Consider the following 22,347-nt stretch of genomic DNA (forward strand, 5'->3'; position numbering starts at 1 on the left):
TGAATGGGCGATGTCATATGAGAGACCATGAAGTTCGCTGACTCACTTGGCCGAAGCCAAAGCTAACAGGAACACCGTCTTCCAGGTTAGGTGGCGATCTGATGCCTGGCGTAATGGTTCATAGGGAGGTCTCTTAAGAGACCTGCGAACTCGAACCCCGTTCCATGAGGGAGGTCTCACTTCCGACTGAGGGCAGGTAAGTTCATAACTCCGTACGAGTAGAGAAAGTTCTAGCGATGAAGAAAGGTCCATTCCTTTCAGCCTGAAGGCGAGGCTTAAGGCTGAGCGATAGCCTTTCACTGCCGAGACTGATGGGCGTATTTTTTCATGCAAATACACGAGGAACTCCGCTATTGCTGGAATAGTGGCATCGAGTGGAGAGATACCCCTTCCATGACACCAACCACAGAAGACTTTCCACTTTGCCTGGTAGACTGCTGCTGATGACTTTCGCAGGTGTCCAGACATCCTGATTGCAATTTGTTACGAAAATCCTCTCTCAGAGAGGAGATGCTGGATAGTCTCCAGGCGTGAAGTCGTAGTGAACCAACGGCTTTGTGGAAGATGTTGGCATGTGGTTGTTTGAGTAGATTGTGTTGTGGAGGGAGTTCTCTTAGTGGCTCCGTTAAGAGTTGCAGAAGATCCGGGTACCACTCTGCATGATGCCATAGCAGAGCTATGAGGGTCATTGAAAGATTGATTGATGTTCTGGTCTTGTTGAGTACCCTCCTCATCAGACAGAACGGGGAAAGACGTAAACGTCGATGTTGTCCCACCGTTGTCGGAAAGCATCCTGCCAGAGCCTTGGGGTCTGGGACTGTGGAACAGTACAGTGCTAGCCTGAAGTTCAGGGCCGTTGCGAAGAGGTCCACAGTCGGAGAACCCCACAAAGTCAGGACTTTGTTGGCTACTAGATGATCCAAAGACCATTCGGTACTCACTATCTGAGATGCTCTGCTCAGGTTGTCGCCGAGCACATTCCTCTTGCCTAGAATGAAGCGTGCCGATAGTGGTATTGAGTGGATTTCGGCCCATCTCAATATCTCTACTGCTAGATGGGATAGTTGCTGCAAAAATGTACCTTCTTGTTTGTTGATGTAGGCCACTACTGTGGTGTTGTCGCTCATCACCACCACAGTGACTTGCCAGATACTGTTGGAACGGTTGAAGGGCTATAAAGACGGCTTTCATCTCTAGGAGATTTATGTGGAGGTACTTCTCTGACTCTGACCAGAGGCCTGAGGTCATGTGGTGCAGCACGTCGGCCACCCACCCTTTTTTGAAGCGTCCGAAAACAGCATCAAATCTAGGGGGAGGACGAGAAGATCCACTCCTTTTCGTAGGTTCTCGTCTGCCACCCACCACTGGAGATCCGTCAGTTCCGCAGGTCCCATGGGGATCTGGATGTCCGGGGAGTCGTACGCATGTTTCCACCGGGACTTGAGTCGCCACTGGAGGGATCTCATCCTGAGGCGACCATTGGGAACTAGACGGGCCAGCGATGAAAGGTAACCGAGAAGTATCCACGATTAGGCTGGAAGTTCTTCTCGTCTGAGAAAAGGTCTTGCGACCTTCCTCAGCCTTGCTATCCTCTCGTCTGATGGGAAGGCTTTGTGGAGAGGGGTGTTTATAATCATGCCCAAGTATACCAGTCTTTGAGTGGGAAGCAGGGAAGACTTCTCGAGATTTACCATGATCCCCAGATCTTGGCAGTCTCAGAAGTTTGTCTCGGTGTTGAAGAAGGGTTGACACCGAGTCTGCTAGGATTAACCAGTCGTACAAATAACGGACGAGACGGATGCCAATCCTGTGCGCCCAAGATTATACTAGGGTGAACACTTTGGTGAAGACTTGTGGTGCTGTGGAAAGACCGAAGCACAGCACCTTGAACTGGTACATTCTGTTGTCTAGGCTGAATCTTAAGTAATTCCTTGAAGACGGATGGACTGCGATCTGGAAGTACGCGTCCTTTAGGTCCAGTGTGCACATGAAGTCTTGCGGTCTTACTGCTAGTCTGACCGAGTCTGCCGTCTCCATGCTGAACGGAGTTTGTTTGACAAACTTGTTCAGAGCTGAGAGGTCGATGACAGGTCTCCAGCCTCCAGACTCCTTCTTTACAAGAAAGAGTCGACTGAAGAAGCCTGGAGACCCGTCGAGGACCTCTTGGAGAGCGCCCTTCTTCAACAGGGTCTGGACTTCTGCCCGAAGGGCTTGCCCCCTTGCCGATCCCATGGCAAGGGAGCTCAATGACACTGGATTCGTCGTCAGGGGAGGTAGCGATGTTATGAACAGGACGCAATATCCTAGACTGATCACGGAGATTGTCCTGGAATCGGCCCCAAGTTGCTTCCACCTGTTTGAGCAACTTTGTAGGTATCTCCCACTGGTGGTTGTGCAGGGGGACTGCCCATCCTAGTGTTTGCATCCTCAGTTGCTCCCTCTAGGATTTTTGCCTCCCCTGGAGGACTTTTTGCCTTTCCTTTCTTTGACAGGAAAGGGCTTAAACACCAAAGTCTTCGCTGCTGTTGTCATCGTAGTGGTCTTGACTGGACAGGACTGCTGTGGTGCTGGAGGATTATAGGGCTTGGATGTTAAAGCCCTATGAAGGAGGGTGTCTTGATGAGACTTCCTCCACCTCTCAGCGGCATGTTCTACATCCTTAGGCTCGAACAGGACAGATCCCTCTAAGGAGGAATGCCTGAGCCTTTTGATCTCGGCGCTAGGGACCTTTTGATGGAATCTCTCAGCTACTGCATCCCGACATTTCAAAATAGTATTTGCCTACAAGTTCGAGACTTAGTGGGCCAGAAACTCGATCGAACCTGAGAGAAGGAGGGTTTCCATAGCTTTCCTGGTACGTTCCTTGGAGAAATCCTCAGAACGTATCAGGATACCTAAGGTCCCCAACCAGATATTCGTGGCTTGCATAGCACACTTCGCAACTTTCTCCTGATTGAGGATCTTGGCTGCCGAAAATGAGACCTGCCAGTTGGAGAGTTTCTCAAGAGGGACTCCCCTCGTTAGCTCTTCCAGTGAGTGGTGAAGTGGAAGAGCTAGACAAGGCTCCTCTAGGAACTCGAAGTACCTCCTCTGCTGTAAGCGAGGAGGAGGGAGGAGCTTGTTGGTGGAACCGGAACGGTTGGAGGAGGACATCTCAGAGAGCTGTTGTGAGATCTTGTCCCTGGTACTCTTTACCCCTTGAGACCAGGGCAGGGCTGCACTGGTCTTAGAGGGCTTCTGAGTACCAAAGATGCGGTCTAAGACCATGTCTTTGCCCTCTCAAGGAGGGATCTCTGGGTCAGAAAACCCGTTGAGAGGCCTCATTAGAGTCAGAACTTGCCAAAACGCATGTTCTGACTCTTGCTGGTCTCCTCCTGCTGTAGGACATGCAGCGAAATCTCCTATCCCCGAAGGCTCTTCTTGGGGAGAGTTGCGGACATAACCAGAGTGGCTAGTTGGCTCTATCCTAGTCCTAGTAGAGGACTTAAACAATGTTTTGGAGTCTTTAGATTCCTTCCTGGAAAGGATATGACTCCAACATTGACGAGGGTGGCATTTTCCTTCCAATCCCCAACTGAGTGGACCCCTCGGCGCGAAGAGAGGTTTCCTCCATTGGTGCGGTGGGGTAAAGTCTCTCCTTGCGTGATTCCCTTGGAGACGGGAAATCTTCGTCTGAAAGGGAAGGAGAGCCAGTTTGAGGAATAGAAGGAACCTGCCTCGAAGGTTTGCGTAAAGTCAGTTTCGCCCTTGGGAAAGTGACCGCGCCTGGAACTCCTCTTTTTCTCTTCAAAGGGGTAGAAGATGCCATGGTTCTGTGTCCTAATTCAGAGAAGACAGGATTGAAAGCCTGAGCTACGGCTCTGATCAGGGCACCGTACCAGGGCTATTGACTGACGGACGCGCTGTCAGACATACCCTTTGAAGGGATAGGGATTGAAGGATCCCTGGGAGGAGTCACTATCATTAGTGGGTTTTACCTGTGGTAGCTTTGGGATCCTGGACCCCTCTGGAAGTTTCCCTTCTCCCACAATGTGCGGTGGCATGCGCTTGCGGGGAGGGGAATGAGGCGATGGCGACCTTGCCGTACGTTGTTCATTGGGGGTGTATAGTCTCCCACGCGGGAGGATATTGATGCTCACGCGAGGGAGAATATCGGGGCTCGCACGCAGGAGAGTATTCGGGCGCGCAGGATTATCACGGAGAGCGCGCGGGAGAGTGTTCGCGCACGTCTGTGCCGGCCGTAGGGCACGCGCGCAGGTTTTACCTGGCGCGTAGGACGGTACGCAGCATGGCGCGCAGAAAGTGAGATGTTGGGCGCGTATGTGCACGTGCAAGAGAATGTTGGCGGGCGGGAGAGCGCCATTGCGCAGGAGATTGATGGCGCGCAGGTGAGTGTTGGCGCGGGTGCGTAGGAGACTGTTGGCGCGTGGGCGTGCAGGCAAGACCTGGCGCGCAGGAGATCGTGGGCGCATATGCGCATGAGGGCGCACATAGCACGTGATGGAGCTATGCTCCTGTTGGAGCGTATGCGCATGTTGGCGCGTACGCTCTTGATGCCGTGCTAGGGTTAGGATGAATGTCCGCGCGTAGTGATGGGGCCTGACGAGCTACTAAAGAGCGCTTGTCAGGTCTCGTGGGCGTGTAGCGCGTAAGTTTTTGGCGCGCAATAGCACGCTTGGGTGGAGCCTTGTTAGGCCCATGGAGGAACGGCGACGGCAGGTCGGCAGGTCTGTCGGGTGGAAGGTCGACGTGTCCTTAAAAAGGACGACCTTCCAACGAAGGAGATCGCGAACGATCAGTAGAGAGGTCCAGGACCAATGCAGGAGCAGTGACGGATGATTGGTCTAGAGGCTCCTCTGCAGGGGACTGCATCGAAGATGTTGAACCTAAGAGGTACCTCCTCACCGCAGGTGAAGGGAGGGCTCTATGGCGAAGAGGAAGGCGAGCCTTCCGACGAATGCGCCCTCTGGGGGCCGTTGGATCAGCAAGCTGACCTTCTGCAATCCTCCGAAGAGGAGTCTCTGTAAGTGAACTCCCCCGAGGGAGGGGAAACTCTAGCAGGAGAGCCTGACGATGGACTTGGTTTCCCCCTCGTAGGTTGAACAGGAACGGGAGAAACTAAACCATCAGCTACCGTAGGGTTTGGAGTGGAAGAGATGGGTGAAACCGCATTGAATACCTCTGACACGACAACGTCGACAAGAGACAGAGGATCAACCTCTGACATTGACGACGATTGCTTGACAGCAGCACCCAATCGGATGTAGTTAAGCAAAACCTCCTTGGAGGGCGAACCCGTAAGCCCCAAGGAGGACCAAAGCTGAAAAAGGGAGGTTAGTGACATATCCTTCGCCGGGGGGAAGAGGTGGAGCTGCTTCGCTAGGGGAAGCAACGTCATCTCTCGAGACTCGAGGTTGGTTAACAGTCTACGTTACCACTCGACGGTCTCTCAAAAGAGACCGACCGAGTGGGAGCTTCGGAGGAGGTTTGGGCAACGGTAGAAGAGGCCTTGGGTTTTTCTCCTTTCGAAGCAACCTTCAAAGGAGTAATATCCTGTTTGTACTTCTTCCTTCGTCGTCGCGAAAACCTCTCCCACTGAGAGACAGACCACTCCCTAGGGAGACAGACCACTCCCTAGGGAGACAGACCACTCCCTACACTTGTTGGTACTATCACATCATTGGCCCCCACAAGAAGGATAAAGGAGGATCAGTCTCGACCGCCGACATGAATGTTCCACAGGGGCGGTCGAGAAACCCAGGGCAGGTGCACATGATCGCAGAGGCCAACTTCACATATACAGAAACTAGAAAAAGACAAGAACAAAAGCAATTAAATGGCTCCCAATATGACAGCAAGGATGAGAGCGGACACGTCCGACCACCATCCGAGCCGAGAGCAAAGTGAGCTCAAGCACAGGTGTGTGAGGGGGGGGGGTAGCAAGTTACCCTCCCCTACCCCCGCTAACTAGCGGTGTGGGTAGTAAACCCTCGTTAAAAATTAATGGCTCGTCATTTCAGCTACGCCGAAAGTAATACCCCCCTATCAAATAGCGTGGTTTGTATTCCAGTTACGGAACAAATATGAAGTGGAGGTCTTGGAAACCAGAAAAGTAACACACGGGCTGCCTAAGCAAGAGCCTGTGGTCCCCCTTTTTTTATAAGGTAAGGACAATCTACTCCATCAATCCATCCATCCAGGAAAATAACCCAAAGAGATGATGATACTGTATTCCTAGTCATCTTTACATAACTCCAAACATCCAGAAGCAAAACAACCAAGTTTCAGCCAATTTCTTCTTCACACACATTTTCAGATGATTCAATTGATAACAAAAGGATGCTATCATCATATATCGATCATCTTATCAACAGCTGGGAGTTAAAAGCAAAAGAAAAAGGCTATATGGTCATGAACTGTCTGACTTACTGAGTTAATGCACAGCTCTCATAAAACAAAGCAAAGGTAACCAAAAATAATCTGTGATGTTAAATCCCTACTAAGGTTCCCATGATCTCTAAAAGAGAACCGTAAACTTGAGCAATGCTAATACTAAGGGCTAAAGCCAATAAGTGTTGTATCTAGACGGGTGGAAAAGGCGACTCTTATCCAAACAGTTTTATGTCATCTACAGGAAGTTTGAGAATGTCAACAATGTGAAAGAAGGGCACAATTTGAAAACTAAATACAGTGTTCTTTCTGGAAACACTTCATAAAAGGTATTTCATCTACTCAATAACATCACCCTTATAACTTTACAATAAGCTTTCAATGATTTCTACCAGTGCTATTTCAATCATAGCTTTGCTAAGCTGATAAACTACAGCCATCCTATCTTTTTCTGCTAAAATCCTCATTAATTTTTTATGATAGTAATTAATAGTATCTTGGTGTTTAGCTCCATTGTGTAATAACTAACAGATATTTTCTTATTTACATCACAGCAAGAATTCTATCCAGAGAACACATTCAATTAAAGCAAAAAAAAAAGTTAAAAAAAGTCTATCTGAAAAAAGATAGGCAAAATTGAATAATACAGTAATGATAAAGAGAGTATAGCACTAAAATGTAACAATTAATATAAGAATCAGATAAAATTCAAAGTTGAAATTACAGCAGTGGTACAGAACATACTGTACAAGAAAGTTTTTTGACTGAAAAAGTCACATTTCTGAAATGATATGAGATTATTATTGAGAACAAGGAAATCATGGTTCATGTGGACATGACATTATAAATTTGTATCCAAATCTGCTTGTAATAAAAAGTAAACAAATGTCAGTCAGTACATCACAAGAAAATACTTTTGTGCACTTCAAAGGACAGCAGCTAAACATCAATCCTAATTTAATGGTAAGCATAAAGTAGCTTCCAAGGATACTTTGTAATCTAACGACTACTGTACCTTAAAAATTCTCTGTCTCTAGTAGAATTCTAGGGTACTTTGTAATCTAATACCTACTGTACACTAAAAAAAATCTTGCTCTCTCTCTCTCCCTTATTAATTACCACTGTAATTTGCTCATCCCAGGGAGTTAGTAAACCCTACAGGTAAGCAACTCCTGCCCTTCATCCATCTAAAGATGGGTAGGGTGTGATGACTGTGCCCAAGGAGCTCACTTCCAACCCTTCCTCCTCAGATGGCACAACCTGAATCCTCCACCCAAACAGAGACAGGAACGAACGGGAGATTGAGGAGGAAGTGTTGCATAGTATATACAACTGACGTTGATGTGACGATAAGAAAATAAAGCAGTTTACAAATTTTGGATCTGATAGAATATATGGCTACTCAGAGCAGGGTCTTGTAAGAAAAAAAAAAAACTTTTTAACATTTTTTTTTCTTTTTAACTTTTAACAACTTTATTTCATTCAGGCTTTTTATTCAGGGCTATTATCATCACTACTGCTGTCTGAGTGGCTTAGTTCACTTGAAAATGACTCAAACATGTTTCCAAAAGGATTATGGATAAGGGTGGTACCACACATCATCCTCTCCCTCCTCTCAGAGCATTAGGGCTTTACGAATCTTGTGTGATCATCCAATTCTGGCTCACAATAAAGACAGCGCTGCCAGCCGTATGAGAAATATCATGTCAGAAGGGAGGGGGTTAGGGTGCAATGGCTGGAAGGGGTACAGAGGTTTTGGACATGGGAGCGATATTTTTAAAATGTGCCGACAATAGTGACATCTGCCCGTTTGACATTGGAACACGATTCTAAAATACATCACTTATTTTGAACAAAAAGAAAATTTATCCAATGATGCATCAGAAAAATAGTCTGAATCCACTCCTGATTTACTGATAAGGTTGGTTTAAACAACCAAATTGTTAAACCAGGTGAAAATATGCATTACTGTATTCCAAAATTAAAGTAGCCAAAGATAAGAGTTTGTGATTTTAATTTTGGAGTGTGTTGCAAATCATATTCTACTTTTTTAGTGGAATTTAATACACCAATTTTTTTTAGAATTTCTAATACTTTACTACAAAAATCATAACTACCACAGCTTTAATAGTACTGTATTCCTTAACCATTCAAACCTAGTAATCCTAGCATATCTCTATGAGCATTCCGATGTCTCTATAAGAAACACTTATCAAAACAGATTATACTTGCACCATACAGATTTGCATTTACAAGCCTTATACAGTATACAATAACAATACTAGTATTCACAAATCTTTTACATTAAACTTTAATTGGGGATTTTTTCTTATTATTAATCAACATAACTGTATTCATAAACAAAAATTAGAAGAAAATCAAATTGTACTTGAATATTTCAATTAAATTACAATTCTCTGAAAGTGATTTGCATTTTTCCTAGAATACATACCCTTGTCATTTATGTAAAAGCTCTTTCAGTTTAAGTTGGCACGATTGTATATTTTCACAAGATATCAAACTATAGCAGATGTAGAAGAAGAGGGATAACTCCCTCATCAGAACCCTTGCCTACTACCTCATTATGGTCATCATTAAATGAGGATGTGTTCCTGAGCTTAATTGGTGGCTATCTTTGAAGCTCTCTCAGCCCATGGCTAAGTAATGCAGTCTACATATTCTTATGTGAAATAATTCTATTTTGTCCCCTTTCTGTTTATTGGTATCAAATTAAAATAATTATCGAATCCTGATTCCTTCCCTAACCTGCAACTACTGTATTTTGATGAATTCACTGCTATTTCAGGATACAAAATGACTACTTGAGGATACAATTCACTACTATTTCAGGATACAAAATGACTACTTGAGGATACTGCTCCTTACTCTGGGCAGCGTCAAGCATCCTCCTTTCAATCTCTCTTAATCCAAAAACAGGATTGTAAAGAGATATAAGTTCCTGGTGTTGTTGAGGAGAGGGAAAGAGACAAGAGGTCAAACTCAAGTAAGAAAGCGTAGATGCTCTCCTTCATTATTAACACTGACCTCGGTCTCTTTTCCTTCCCTGGATAGTTGGAGTACATGAAGATGAGAAACGCAGCCCTACAAAAGGGGGCAAAAATGGCTAAACATTATTGTGTAGGACTTGGTCTTTTGAGACTGCTCGGCTGAGCACTGTTGTTTTTGCCCACATACTAGTAAGTAATGCATTACACAATCACCACCATGAGTGGTCATCTGCACAACCTTGTCACAAGAATTGGAATAGCCTCATGGCACTTCTTAGGCAGTGTTTTACCTACCTACACTATGCAAGGACTGGAGTGATTTGAAAATTCATCACCACTTTTCCTTGGAAGAATTGGGACGGTTGTAAGGAGTATTTTTTCTGCCAGTTGACCAAGAGTTTATGATCTTTTCTGATCTCTTATTTATGAAAGACTCAAGCACTGCTCATTCTCCTTTTCAAGACAGAGTTGGCAAAGGGTACACATTCTCCAGAGAGCAGTCTAGTCAATGATAGTCGCCCAAACATTGTGTTCTGTTGTACTGGCTTGACAGTAATAGGTAACAACTGTCATTAAGATCAACAGCTTTCAGGTGTGCATCATTGTTTACACAAGTGCTTTTGTTACCATGACTGGTCATCTGTTTAATCAATGCTGAATTCCAGTACAATGCTTGTAAAGGGTGATGACTGCAAACTGTCACACCAGGTGTTGGATATATGCTAGCCAGTCAAAAATAGCTACTGGTGTTGCTGTTCCAGAGGCTAAGATTTCTAACTGTTGACAAAAAAATGAGAGAGAGAGAGAGAGAGAGAGAGAGAGAGAGAGAGAGAGAGAGAGAGAGAGAGAGAGAGCGTGTGTGTGTGTGTGTGTTTTTAGTCAAACTGAATTTTGAAAACAGCTTGTCTACCTAAAATTCTGTTACTGCTCAGTATTTGACAGAGGGTTCTTTATAGATGGTAGCAAATAAGGGAAAGCTCTTATATACAAGTTCTTAGACATTGCAGAAAGCATTTTGTAATTTCTAAAGCATACATCAGCAGTACAAATTTTGAGCTCATCAATCCCTAAATGTATTGCACATATTTGTAGCAGGTTTCACTCTCGGTACAATTTTTCAATGTTAAATTCAAAATAGATTTTTGTTACTGGATGCAGTTTCCTCATTTACTGTATATTTCTATACACTGTATAATCAAATTGACACTTTCAAGAATATGATGTGCTTGGTCTTTAAAAGAACTGGTAACATACAGGACACTTTTAGCTGTAAAGCTAGGTCAAAACTTAATCAGCTCAGGCTAATACTTTACTATTATAAATAACAAGATTCTTGTTGGACATAAATGCACGTGTTCTTTTTTCACATTGCTTTGCAGAATTAGATGTACAGTACAATACACTACTGTACAGTACTGTACTAAGTTTGTAAAATGCATGCTGCACGTGAAAGTTAACAACAAAATTAGAGTTTGTATGTTTCCCTTTCATATAAACTTTCTAGGAAACCTATCTAGTCTATAAACAGCCTTCCATTTATATGTCCTCCATGGCTGCCTCTTTGTATACAGTAATTTTTAATCATCAAACTACAAAGAAATCCTGATCTCATCACTCACATGTCAATCATTTCACTACAGTATACAGTGAACCCTCGCTACTTCGCGGTTCGACCATCGCGGATTCACCACTTCGCGGATTTTTTCCATAACCCATATATATACAGTAACATATATATATATATATATATATGTATGCATGTATTTATGTATATATGTATGTATGTATATATGTAGGTATGTATATGTGTATACATATAAATATATATATATATATATATACACACACATATATATATATATATATATACAGTATATATATATATATATATATACAGTATATATACATATATATATATATATATATACTGTATATATATATATATATATATATACAGTATATATATATATATATATATACATATATATAATATATATATATATATATATATATCTAAAGTAGGAAGATGTGATGTAGTTCTAAGGAAATAGTATGGGAAATATGTCTGGGTAATAAGCAAAGCTCTACCTCCAGTTTGTTTCTTCATTATGATCAGATATAAATGTAAACAAAACATTGGTTGCCATTTTTTAACGTGCTTTTTAGCGTGTTTAAGAAACGCATGATATAAAATTGCCTTTAATATTTGTGCCTGTTTTAGTTTAGGGTACTGTAGTACATGCATTAAGTGTTCTGTACATTAAAGGGTAGTTTGTTAACAGTACTATGTACAAGGGAAGGTTTTAAAAGTCTGAATATACATGTTGAATAAATAGGTAAATATGGTGTCACTACTTCGCGGATTTTCACCTATCGCGGCCGCGTCTGGAACCTATCTACCGCGATAAACGAGGGTTCACTGTACTGTATTTACAATTTACGCTCCTAAATGTATTTATAAACCAATTATTCGTGATAATTTTTCATTGAAATCTAAAAATTACCATATTTACAGTAGCTTGATGCTTTGTAAACAAGTGCTAATTTTGGTGTTCCCAGGGACTGCAGAGCATTCAATAGAGCTTGATACAAAAGGTACAGTACTTTCATAAGACTTTGCCGTGACCAAAATACTCTTTGAAGAAGCAAAGACATAAGAGAAGACAAATGGTATAAATGATCACTTGAGAAGCAAATGCAATTCAAATTATTCAAATACACAACCAATTACACTGGAAAAGCATCAGGAAGGAGCATATGATGCATCAATTTACAATATCAAACATATGGATACCAAAGGGTCTGTGATATGACGAAATGATATGCACCAACATTTGTCACCATGTGGACACCAGGGGTTCTGTGATATGATGAAAGGTTATGTACAAACAACAGGCAATCAAAACCTTTCTAAATTGATGAAATCATCCACCACAAATCTAGACTGTGACAATGTGATATGAAAACTTAGAAAACAAATTCCATTGATATACTGTATACTATAGGCATTACAGCACAAAAATCTTAACCTGATGAAAAAAGTTTCTTACACAAACATTTCAAATACCTTACTTCAGATTTATTCTTGATTTTTCCTTATGACTATACTATGCCAAACTCTGAGGTATAACATAACAGAAATAAACTTTAATTAACATACTAAAACTCATAGGCAAAAACAATTAAGAAACTAATCACATTTCAACAACTGAATTTGAGTAACGAAAGCTTCCCTTTTACTATAACAAAAAAAAAAAATTCACAAACCAGTAATACATAATCTTTTAAATTTGTTATCATGACCCTAACTATTATGAAAAAAATCGATCACTTTAATACTTACCCTCAAGTTCAATGCATTATTCTATGTGAAGTGCAAGCTTACCGCGTCGTGAGAGAAAATTTTATTAATTTTTATTAAGATGGTCAAGTTTGCATGCGCAGTAAACAGCCTTTTCTATACAAAAAGATTCATGGAAGTGATCAAAATTTAATGACTTCTCCCAAATGTATGACATCATCAACCTTGAACCCCGTGGCACCACCAGGAAAAGCCTTTTTCTTGTAATTAAATGACAAAAAGACCACTGGCACTATCCATTCTTTTCCTTGATTTTACATCTTTTATTGGTGAATCTGTCATAACTTTTATTTTCTGCATAAATGTCTCAAACAAAATCTAGAGTATATTCTTTAGGTTAATATCTACACTCGGCACACATGCTTCTGTTGCCAAAGTTTCTACATATTGATGAATATATAGAAATGTTATAACATGTACAAGTACATCTACCATATGATGTACAGTATTATCAAACAGGATAAGAAACCCAAGATAGTGAGACATCCTATATAGATACTTGTTACATTTTTATACAGTAATTCCATAATGCATTAGTAAAAAATTAACAAACCATCTCCAGTTGAGAGAGAGAGAGAGAGAGAGAGAGAGAGAGAGAGAGAGAGAGAGAGAGAGAGAGAGAGAGAGAGAGAGATTTTTCTGAAATGAGTTAGAGAAGCTTTTGTTTATACCCTCAAAAATGTATTTATAATACAAGATACAATACTGTATATTCATCCTATCTGGGTAGTAGTAAACTCAAAATACTTACAAAGAGCACTACTGTGTCTATTTTGACTCAACAACTCTAAAGTATAAAAGAATTGCTAAATATATCAAAACATCATAAAACTAAAAAATCCTTGGACCATATTGTACTGTATACATATACAGATAAGAGAGGATGGACTAGTAAACGTAATCTCTACTAAGGACTGTGGGTTCATTATAACTTATAAATGTATTATAAGCATTATACATACTGCACAGTACTTGGTTGAAGTACAAACTTATAGGGATAATTTTCCGTGAAATGCTAGAGAAATTAGAAAATATGAAAATGAGGAATTTATCAAAACGCTTCCCATATTAGCATTTCTGAACTTTTATGTTTTTCTTAAACCATGAACAAATATTCAAATACTGTACAGTACACTACTGCCAATTTTATCTGTCACTGTAAATCATATACTGTAATTTAGTAGACATAGATTTCTAAGTCAAATCAATATTTCTCATACGTAATTTGAAATAAGTGATTTCCTCTGGTAGTTTGATATGAAATTGGAGCACTTCAGTGTTCTTAACTTTCCCTCCTTTCAATAATGCTAAGCTCCGATGAATGGGGAACTAGTACCACCACATGACTTTCAAATCTTGGGTTAGTTTCTGTCCTCTCTTTATTTACTTCTATTTATTATCCCCTGTTATCAATTACTTGTGAATGCTTTCCATTTTGTTTATTGTTATTGTAAGTATACGCTACTGCAATTATATTTCTTACACTGTACAGCATATTCACTACCATGGAAATAGTGTGTTAATTTTCATAATTTTTTTTTTCACTTTTGGGCATTCTATTCTGTTGAAAATTGCTGTGAAATTTAATGGCTGCCCAACATGTTTCATAAGTATTTATACTGTGCTCATCTTGAGAAATGATAACAGTTACTCATAATTAAAAATTAAATGCAAAGTGCTCTTCAATTTTCTTTTTTTTCAGTAGTTTTTTTCATCACTTAATAATAATTAGTAAAAAACATCTAAATTTTATCTTATGGATACCGAACACTAAATCATATTCTCAAAAAGACATTAGGCTTCAGTAAATCAGAATGCAATAAAAATATTGAGTGATGGCGGAGGCTTCATTTTACAGTATTACTGGATAATCATCTTCATCATTTTTAGTAATAAGTACTTTTACATGGGGCACCCTAAAAGAGGAATTAACTTTGTAGAAAAAAAACTTTCCATAACAGAATCAATATCATAAAAATGAGAAAAGATTGAAGAGAAGATAAGCATGGTAGAGAAAATATAAAGTAAGAAACAGGTAAAAATAATTAATACATGTACTTAAGCCTATTCATTTAAAAGTTAAGAACATCCATATTGCATGTGTTACTGTAATATTCAAAAGGCTCAAAACGATCATCAGCTAATTTGCAAAACAGGCTTTCGCAAAACAGAAGGCCCTACATGAAAGAGAGAGATAAGAACATAGCAGATACATGCAGCATGTACACTACAGTACATGAATAGCAATTCAAGTAAAACAAACTAAAGCAATTATGTATGGCACTTTATCGTACAGTATTAAAGAGGTTGTGAAATTACAAATCATATCAGAACAAATAATACTGCAAGAAAGACTATTCCATAATTCAAAGGTTAAATGAATGAAAAAGTTATAGTAATAGGTTGTGTAGCAGCTCAACAAGATATAGCTGCAGACACTAGTTCTTTGGATGCAAGCATTAGGGGTGCTAATAGAAGCTCCTAATGAAATGTCGCTATGTTAGATAATAAAACAGGATAGCTTATAGCAATGGTCTAAATTATATAAATAGCATTGTAAGGAGAAAGGTAATTACTAATTTAAGCATTTTTTTTCAAACAATAAATTAAGGATGCTGTTGACATAAAGACAAAACAGTTCCCTTAATAGCAGGAAAAATATCTCTACAGGATATAAGAAATCTCAAAAAGAATTAATTTTGGATAATGACAAATGATACCGGTATATGTTTTGAGTTGAGTTGAAAATAACACTAAGAACTACTGAAAGAATCCAAATCATTATGATCAGTGCTACACTGTGTGGAGGATAGTTCCTGTGTACTGAACAATGTAACATGATGATGCCTCAACAAAATAGGAATGCTGATACACTGCAAGAATGGCAGCAGAAGATAAAATCAGGAATATACACTAAAAGAGACAATGACAGTTTATTGCATATGTAAAGGTTTTGCAATCTGACTAACAAGAATACATTCTGACAAGGATCTAAATTTTACTTTTCTGTAATCACTATTGTAGGAGATGAAAGGCAAAAATAACACTGAAGAATTGATTCTATAAAATATATTTTGCAGCATTAAATTTTTTTAAAGAAATGCAAAATCCAAGGTTTGAAGCTGAAGATAATGCCATGTACAGTAGTGTCAAGTACAGTACAATATATAGAATTATTAGATACTATACTGTACAATGTTACCTACATAATTAACAATGATTCAGGCTCATAGAAAAGGATGAGAGACTAATAGACTTGGGTATGCTATTTAACACAAAATGCATTTAGCCACCCAACCACAATTTTTGATTTAAGCACAATCTTTTGAAGATTTTCTTTCACCTAAAATAGGAAAACATATGTGAATTATAACTTTGTGTATATCTACTCAATGAAAACTAAATTAGAAAAATATTACAATACTACCATTGCTTAGTAACTAAACTTACAGTATTAGCAACAAATTATGTAAATACAGTAACACAGATACTGTGCAAGAAAGGTGGATGGCTCAACATTATAATTATTGTTCTTTAATGACTTCATAAGCACTTTCAAATACCTGTCAAGTTTATGGAATGCACAAGAGTTCAGAGTGCACCATTAGTTATCAAGCCTAGAATGAGGGGTAATTTTCAATTATTCAAGACCTGAAGACCCTAGAAACAAAAATACTTCAGAGGACTTCAGAATCAGCATTCATATTCAATGGATTGCATCCATAAATGCACAGCTAACAATAATAAAATTATATTTTGTTACTTTCACGCCCAGGACCTTTCAAAATTCTCCAACACAAAATAAAATAACTGAAAAGCAAAATGCATTGTCATCAAACAAATTGAAATTCTTGTTTAATGAGTACCACACCTTGAAAACAAGCCAAGTACTTCATCACAGAAACTCTGTTTAACCACTCCTCAAAACGCATGGTAAAACGCCTCGTATACCCGTAACTGGAATCTAATGTTAAGATACCCTAGCCTAACCTATAAAAGGAGCCGCGGTAGGCCGCTTATGTAATGATGTGTTCCTTATTCAAAGATAACATCCATTATTTATTCATTTCAATCAAAGGTAACAAACTACAAGGTAATTTACTTTCTGGTTTGCAAAAAATACCCTATTTACACATGGTTTTGAAAGGGAAACCTCAAACGCAGACCATAAAATCTTGACATTCTCTGTAGTCTTTAAGAACTACAAAAACAGTAAAAATAACTAAATATATACTATCCAGTCAAAAGAGAAGCCCATTTTGCAATAAAAATACAGCAGAGGGTTATCTGAAGATACGGAAACATTTGTTATACTGTATGTTCATACAATTTTGTATTTCAATACTACATACTGCACTAACATACCCTAATAAAAATGTCTATAATGATAGTTAGGCAGTTGATCAACAACCCACACATGGATTCACCTTTTCCTTCTGTCACTGAATAATCGAAACTCGATCTGTCACTGTTATGGAGGTAGATGGGGCATCAATCAATCTATTCCTGGAAACTACTTCCAGTCATCTCTTCACAAAGACACATTCCTATAAAGAATAAAACAGCCAATCTTATGTTATTGCTAGCTACACCAGTAAAACAGTACGAGTATCTCTACCCCAATGTAACACAAAAAAACTTACAAGGGAATTCATTTGGCGTAAAATTATGATAGCAAAACGATACTAGAATACAACTAAGCAACCTAGACGATAGGACAACTTAAGAAAAAAAAAAAAACCTATTCAGACATATCCAAGAAATTAGAACCTACCCTGACAACTAACAGCCTTGCATAAATGAAAAAAGGAAAAATAATATCCACAACTTCTGAAAGAAAGAAAATACTAACATTCACTATGAAAGTTAAAAGAACTCCGACAACCTATCCCCCACCACCTGTCCTAACCTTTGAATGGTTATTAACCTAATAGCACTATTCTAAGAACGGTGAAACTGAGGACCAAACTACTGTACTTGGCTAAAAATATGTACATGAATTTTATATGAATTACTGATCTATTATTGTGTGGGTTGTTGCACATGCCCTCTATGAATAAATGGCTTATAATAATAAAGCCATATTAAACTAGCCTATAATATGCTATCCAATCATATCTGGAATGTCTTTAGCACTGGTGCTTCCCAGTTTACGAAACTTCACTTAGGTTGTGAACTACAACAGGCAACTTCAATGTAGTTATATAATGATAATTATTATAAAAATCTAACCTGAATTATAAAGAATGTTAGGTTAGGTTGCAACGTTGAGGCTTTCCCTTTAACATACGCTAAGCTGGCTAAAAGGTTTCTCTATCTCAAAGTTCAGTCAAGAAACAAGGTTTTAAAGACCGCACTGGACTGACTTACAAAACCCGTTGGATTGGGTTAGCCTAGACTAACAGGAAAAGCTAACTTGTGAACCTGCAGTTTCAAAATGGCTGCTGTACTATAGGTCTTGGGCTTGTCAGTAACAAAGACCATTGTTCAGCCCTTTGATAAAGTACCTACTTGCAGCTCAACCTTCAAATAAACTGCTGTCAGTCAGCAGTGGATAGGCCTTGGATAATTTGGACCTCCATTCAAGAGGTCAGTCTTGGTCTAGACCACATTATTTTTCAAACATCAATGATAAATGTATTGCCTAAGGCTCATTTTGAAATAGCAGGAGAAGGTTGAAATGTTTATTTACATAAACAGCAGGTTGACCACGTAACCTAAATGAAAATAAAAACAGGCCAGTTTTGTTACTCCCGCGTATCTTAATCAAAGACCACTGATAAAAATAGCCTGGGAGTACCAACAGGCTAACAATAGTCTAAAAATTCCAAGAATTCCCCATTGTCCTTGAGCTACGGTAAGGAACTCTTCTTGGTGTCGACATTCGACAGTCTGGTTTTCAATTGACCCACTTTGATTAAGCCTAACGCAAGTTTGAAAACCACCCCTCTCCATTAACACTCCTCCTTACCTATCAGCATGCTTTAATGCACCAAGAAGGACAGGCAATCAGTCCTTCTAAAACACAAACATTGCCATACGATAAACCATAAGGCTAAATAAATTGTGTCCTACCTGTGGACCGCCGTTTAATTTAGGCTTCTTGGTGCCACAGCATCCAGAGGACATGGTGGTGGTAGACGGACTGGGCGGTTGCTGCTGAATGGGTGATGAAGGGATGGCTAACAACGGGTGAACGATGAATTTTGAGGGATAATAGATGAAGCAGATCTTTTAAGAGCTTTCCTTCCTCTCTTCTCCCTCTCTCCCTCTCAACACACACCAAGATTCACTCACACAGCTGATTCTCAGTTGCGTTCTCATAAACCAACATAAATAAAGGTATTTGCTCCTTTATGTGCTCATGTAAGCTCATTGAAATTCTTTGGAGCATACTAGTAAAGATATAAATATTTAAAACTTTAATTGGTGCATCAAGTTTCTCTTTAAATTTTGTCAGAAAGAAGGAAGAATAATTTAAAGGGATATTTAATAGAACACGCCGCCTTTGTTTCTGCCACCTTTCATTTTCATATGAAAATAGGTCAAGGGGATCCTATGGCTACTTCCGTAAGAAGAATAAACTAACATAAACTAAATCATAATGTATGGATTCTTCATTTGTCTCAGATTAATAGAAATACCATAAATTATTCGTGAAACAACAATAATAGAAAACTGCCACTGCAGTGTAAACAGTTTTCTCTAACAATGTATAATTCAAGTTTTCTTTGAGTAAGCTACTATGGCTAACTTTAGCTATGAGAATTTTATATCTCATTTGCGGTATTGTTGTAGTGTATTACAGGGCAATGTAACCTAGGAAAAAAACTACTTTTTTTTATAAAAAAAAAAAAACACGCTGAAGCTTGACAATTATCTTCTTTTTTCATCCCCCCCCCCCTTTTTAAATGAACCTTGAAAGAACTTATTAAAGTTTAGAATGTCAGTAAAGTTGGTTATAAAAAGTCGAATTCTATACAGAAGTCATAATTTACTATAAATAAAGAAATGTCTCAAAATTCTTCACAAGAAAGTAAACGAACGTCAAAGAACGTTACTAAGAATAGGATAAATTATTCCATTAAAATGTGAGAAAATTCCCTTATCATGATTAATATGAAATAAATCTGCCTTCGAGGAATGCCACACTTGTTTTGATATAGCACGATTGGTTTTAATTTTTAACAGAGTTAGCAAAGTGTCTACAAAAATTAATCAGTATGAATTTTATAATTGGCAACGGAAATAATTTTGTAGAACATGTGAAGATGGTTTGATTTGAACCATATATATCATACATTTGAATGTTTTTGTTACACTATTGTATATATGATAAATAGTAATTAGATTATGGTAATTTCTGGGTAATTTCCTAAATTCTGAATGTAAGTATTAGTTGGTGTAACACATTTCTAATCATTTCATAGTTAAAATCCTGACAAAGTATAGGTGATTTTATTGGTAAAAATCATTCATATAAACACTTTGGATTGTCTGTTTCATTATTCTTAAAATGTTTGTGTTCTACCACCAAAATATAATTAACTTAAAGATAATTACCTTTATTCAAACCTAAATAGTGGTGTTAGCGTCTGGTCAGATAAAGATTAAGCAAGCTTCATAGTAACTACAGTGCTAATCTTTCGTGGCCGCTGAGGCGATTTCTGACCCACTATATAGCGTACTCGTGTCAAAATAATTCAACCATTTTAAGGTAAAATGAACACTGTAGTTAGACACGAACCATCTAAACCGAGTGAAACTGATAAAGCGTAGCTGCTTTAGGACAGATGTCGTTCCTTTTGACTAATCTCACAGGATTAACAGTAGGATAAATCATCCCCCCACCCCGCTCTCTCTCTCTCTCTCTCTCTCTCTCTCTCTCTCTCTCTCTCTCTCTCTCTCTCTCTCTCTCTCTCTCTCTCTCTCTCTCTCTCTCTGTTATTCTTGTCGAGCTTATATATTTTCATAAGTAAGGTTTTCATTTATATTGATAATTGGAACCAACTACAATTTTTCTCGTAATTATAATCACAGGCTATTTGCCAGTTTTATCCTACCATCTTAACAAGGCTCTGACAGAAGGACGTTTGAAATCTGATTGACCAGTTCAAATTGGAGGTCATAAGGGTCAATTTATCAGGCAAAGATCAGTGAGCCATATCTAATTCCTGAATGGTTGATTTCGGAGTGTAAAATACAGCGCTTGAGAGTTCATAAGCTGTCAAACTTAAACGATGGAAACTTCTTTAACTCGTGATCTCCGTCCCGATTCCGGGGAAACAATACACAGTGCACAAGTATTTCACAAAGAAGATGACCGAGGCCATTTTACTGATGTAACCAAAGCATGATACTGTACACGTCTGAAGACACAAGTGTTCCAGAAAGAACAGTACGTTGAATAATCAAAGAGGGACGAGTCACGCAAGAAGAATGTGGAAAACCTAAATTTCTAGGGGAAAAAAAGCATTATTCTCGTGCTGTGACTGCTCTAGACGACTTCGACAAGTGTGTTTCAAGAAGAATTTTCAGGAGAACAGTGTTAAACTTTGATGCACGTAGAGAAATCTCCAGCCTTGAAAAAGTACTGGTGGGAGCTAAAGAAAACATTGCAATCAATGGATACAAAGAGTCTCTTAGGAAAGTGCTACATGATATAGAGAAAGATAGAGAGAACGAAGATTAAATTGACTCTTTCCTTTAAGAAATCCCAATCTTATAAGCTAAAAGACCATTGATTGACGGATGTGACCCGAACACCACAAGCACGGAGATATCGGTAGTGAAAGAATTAAAAGGCCTTGTCTTTAAAGAAATCCCTTCGAGGCTCATTATAAGTATTGTTTGTGCTTGTTTATCCGTTTTAGATATATCTATCTATCTATCTATATATATGTGTATATATATGTGTATATATATGCATGTATATATATACAGTACATATATATATATATATATATATATATATATATATATATATATATATATATATGTATATATATGTGTGTGTGTGTCTGTGTGTATACAGGTATATATATAGCATATATACTGTGTATATATATACATATACATATATATATATATATATATATATATATATATATATATGTATATATATATATATATGTGTGTGTGTTATATATATACATATATATATACATATATATACATATATATGTGTGTGTGTATGTATGTATGTGTGTACATGTGTGTATATGTATATATACATATATATATATATATATATATATATATATATGTATATATATGTGTGTATATACATGAATATATATATATATATATATACATATATATATATATATATATATATATATATATATATATATATACTGTATATATATATATGCGTATGTGTGTTTATGTATATATCTATCTATCTATCTATCTATCTATATATATATATATATATATATATATATATATATATATATATATATATATATATAGTGTGTGTGTGTGTCTGCAGGAAAAGACATTAAGCGAGCTATTGTTGTAGAGACGATGTTATTTAGCCGATCTTATGCCAACAAGTATGGTTGTAAAGAAAGGGTGAGGGAAAAT

General features: G+C 38.4%; 1 protein-coding gene across 4 annotated transcripts in view; it reads right to left on the bottom strand.

Moving 5' to 3' along the window:
- Positions 1–19,075, bottom strand: part of LOC137628348 (AMMECR1-like protein) — a 90,618-nt gene extending 71,543 nt beyond the window's left edge. Inside the window, exons 1-2 of one of the 4 annotated variants that reach the window (XM_068359517.1) lie at positions 18,835–19,073; positions 17,187–17,306 (exon numbers count right to left, since the gene is read on the bottom strand). Coding sequence is in view for 3 of the 4 variants with exons in the window: in XM_068359512.1 (XP_068215613.1) it covers positions 18,835–18,888 (54 nt within the window). In the remaining variant the exon portion in view is untranslated. Of the gene's footprint in view, positions 1–17,186; positions 17,307–18,834 lie in introns of all 4 variants that reach the window. The other 3 variants (XM_068359512.1, XM_068359523.1, XM_068359504.1) reach the window with 3 other exon arrangements.
- Positions 19,076–22,347: the final 3,272 nt, after the last annotated feature.

Source organism: Palaemon carinicauda, chromosome 2 (assembly GCF_036898095.1).
Source record: "Palaemon carinicauda isolate YSFRI2023 chromosome 2, ASM3689809v2, whole genome shotgun sequence".
Taxonomy (NCBI): Eukaryota; Metazoa; Arthropoda; class Malacostraca; order Decapoda; family Palaemonidae; genus Palaemon; species Palaemon carinicauda.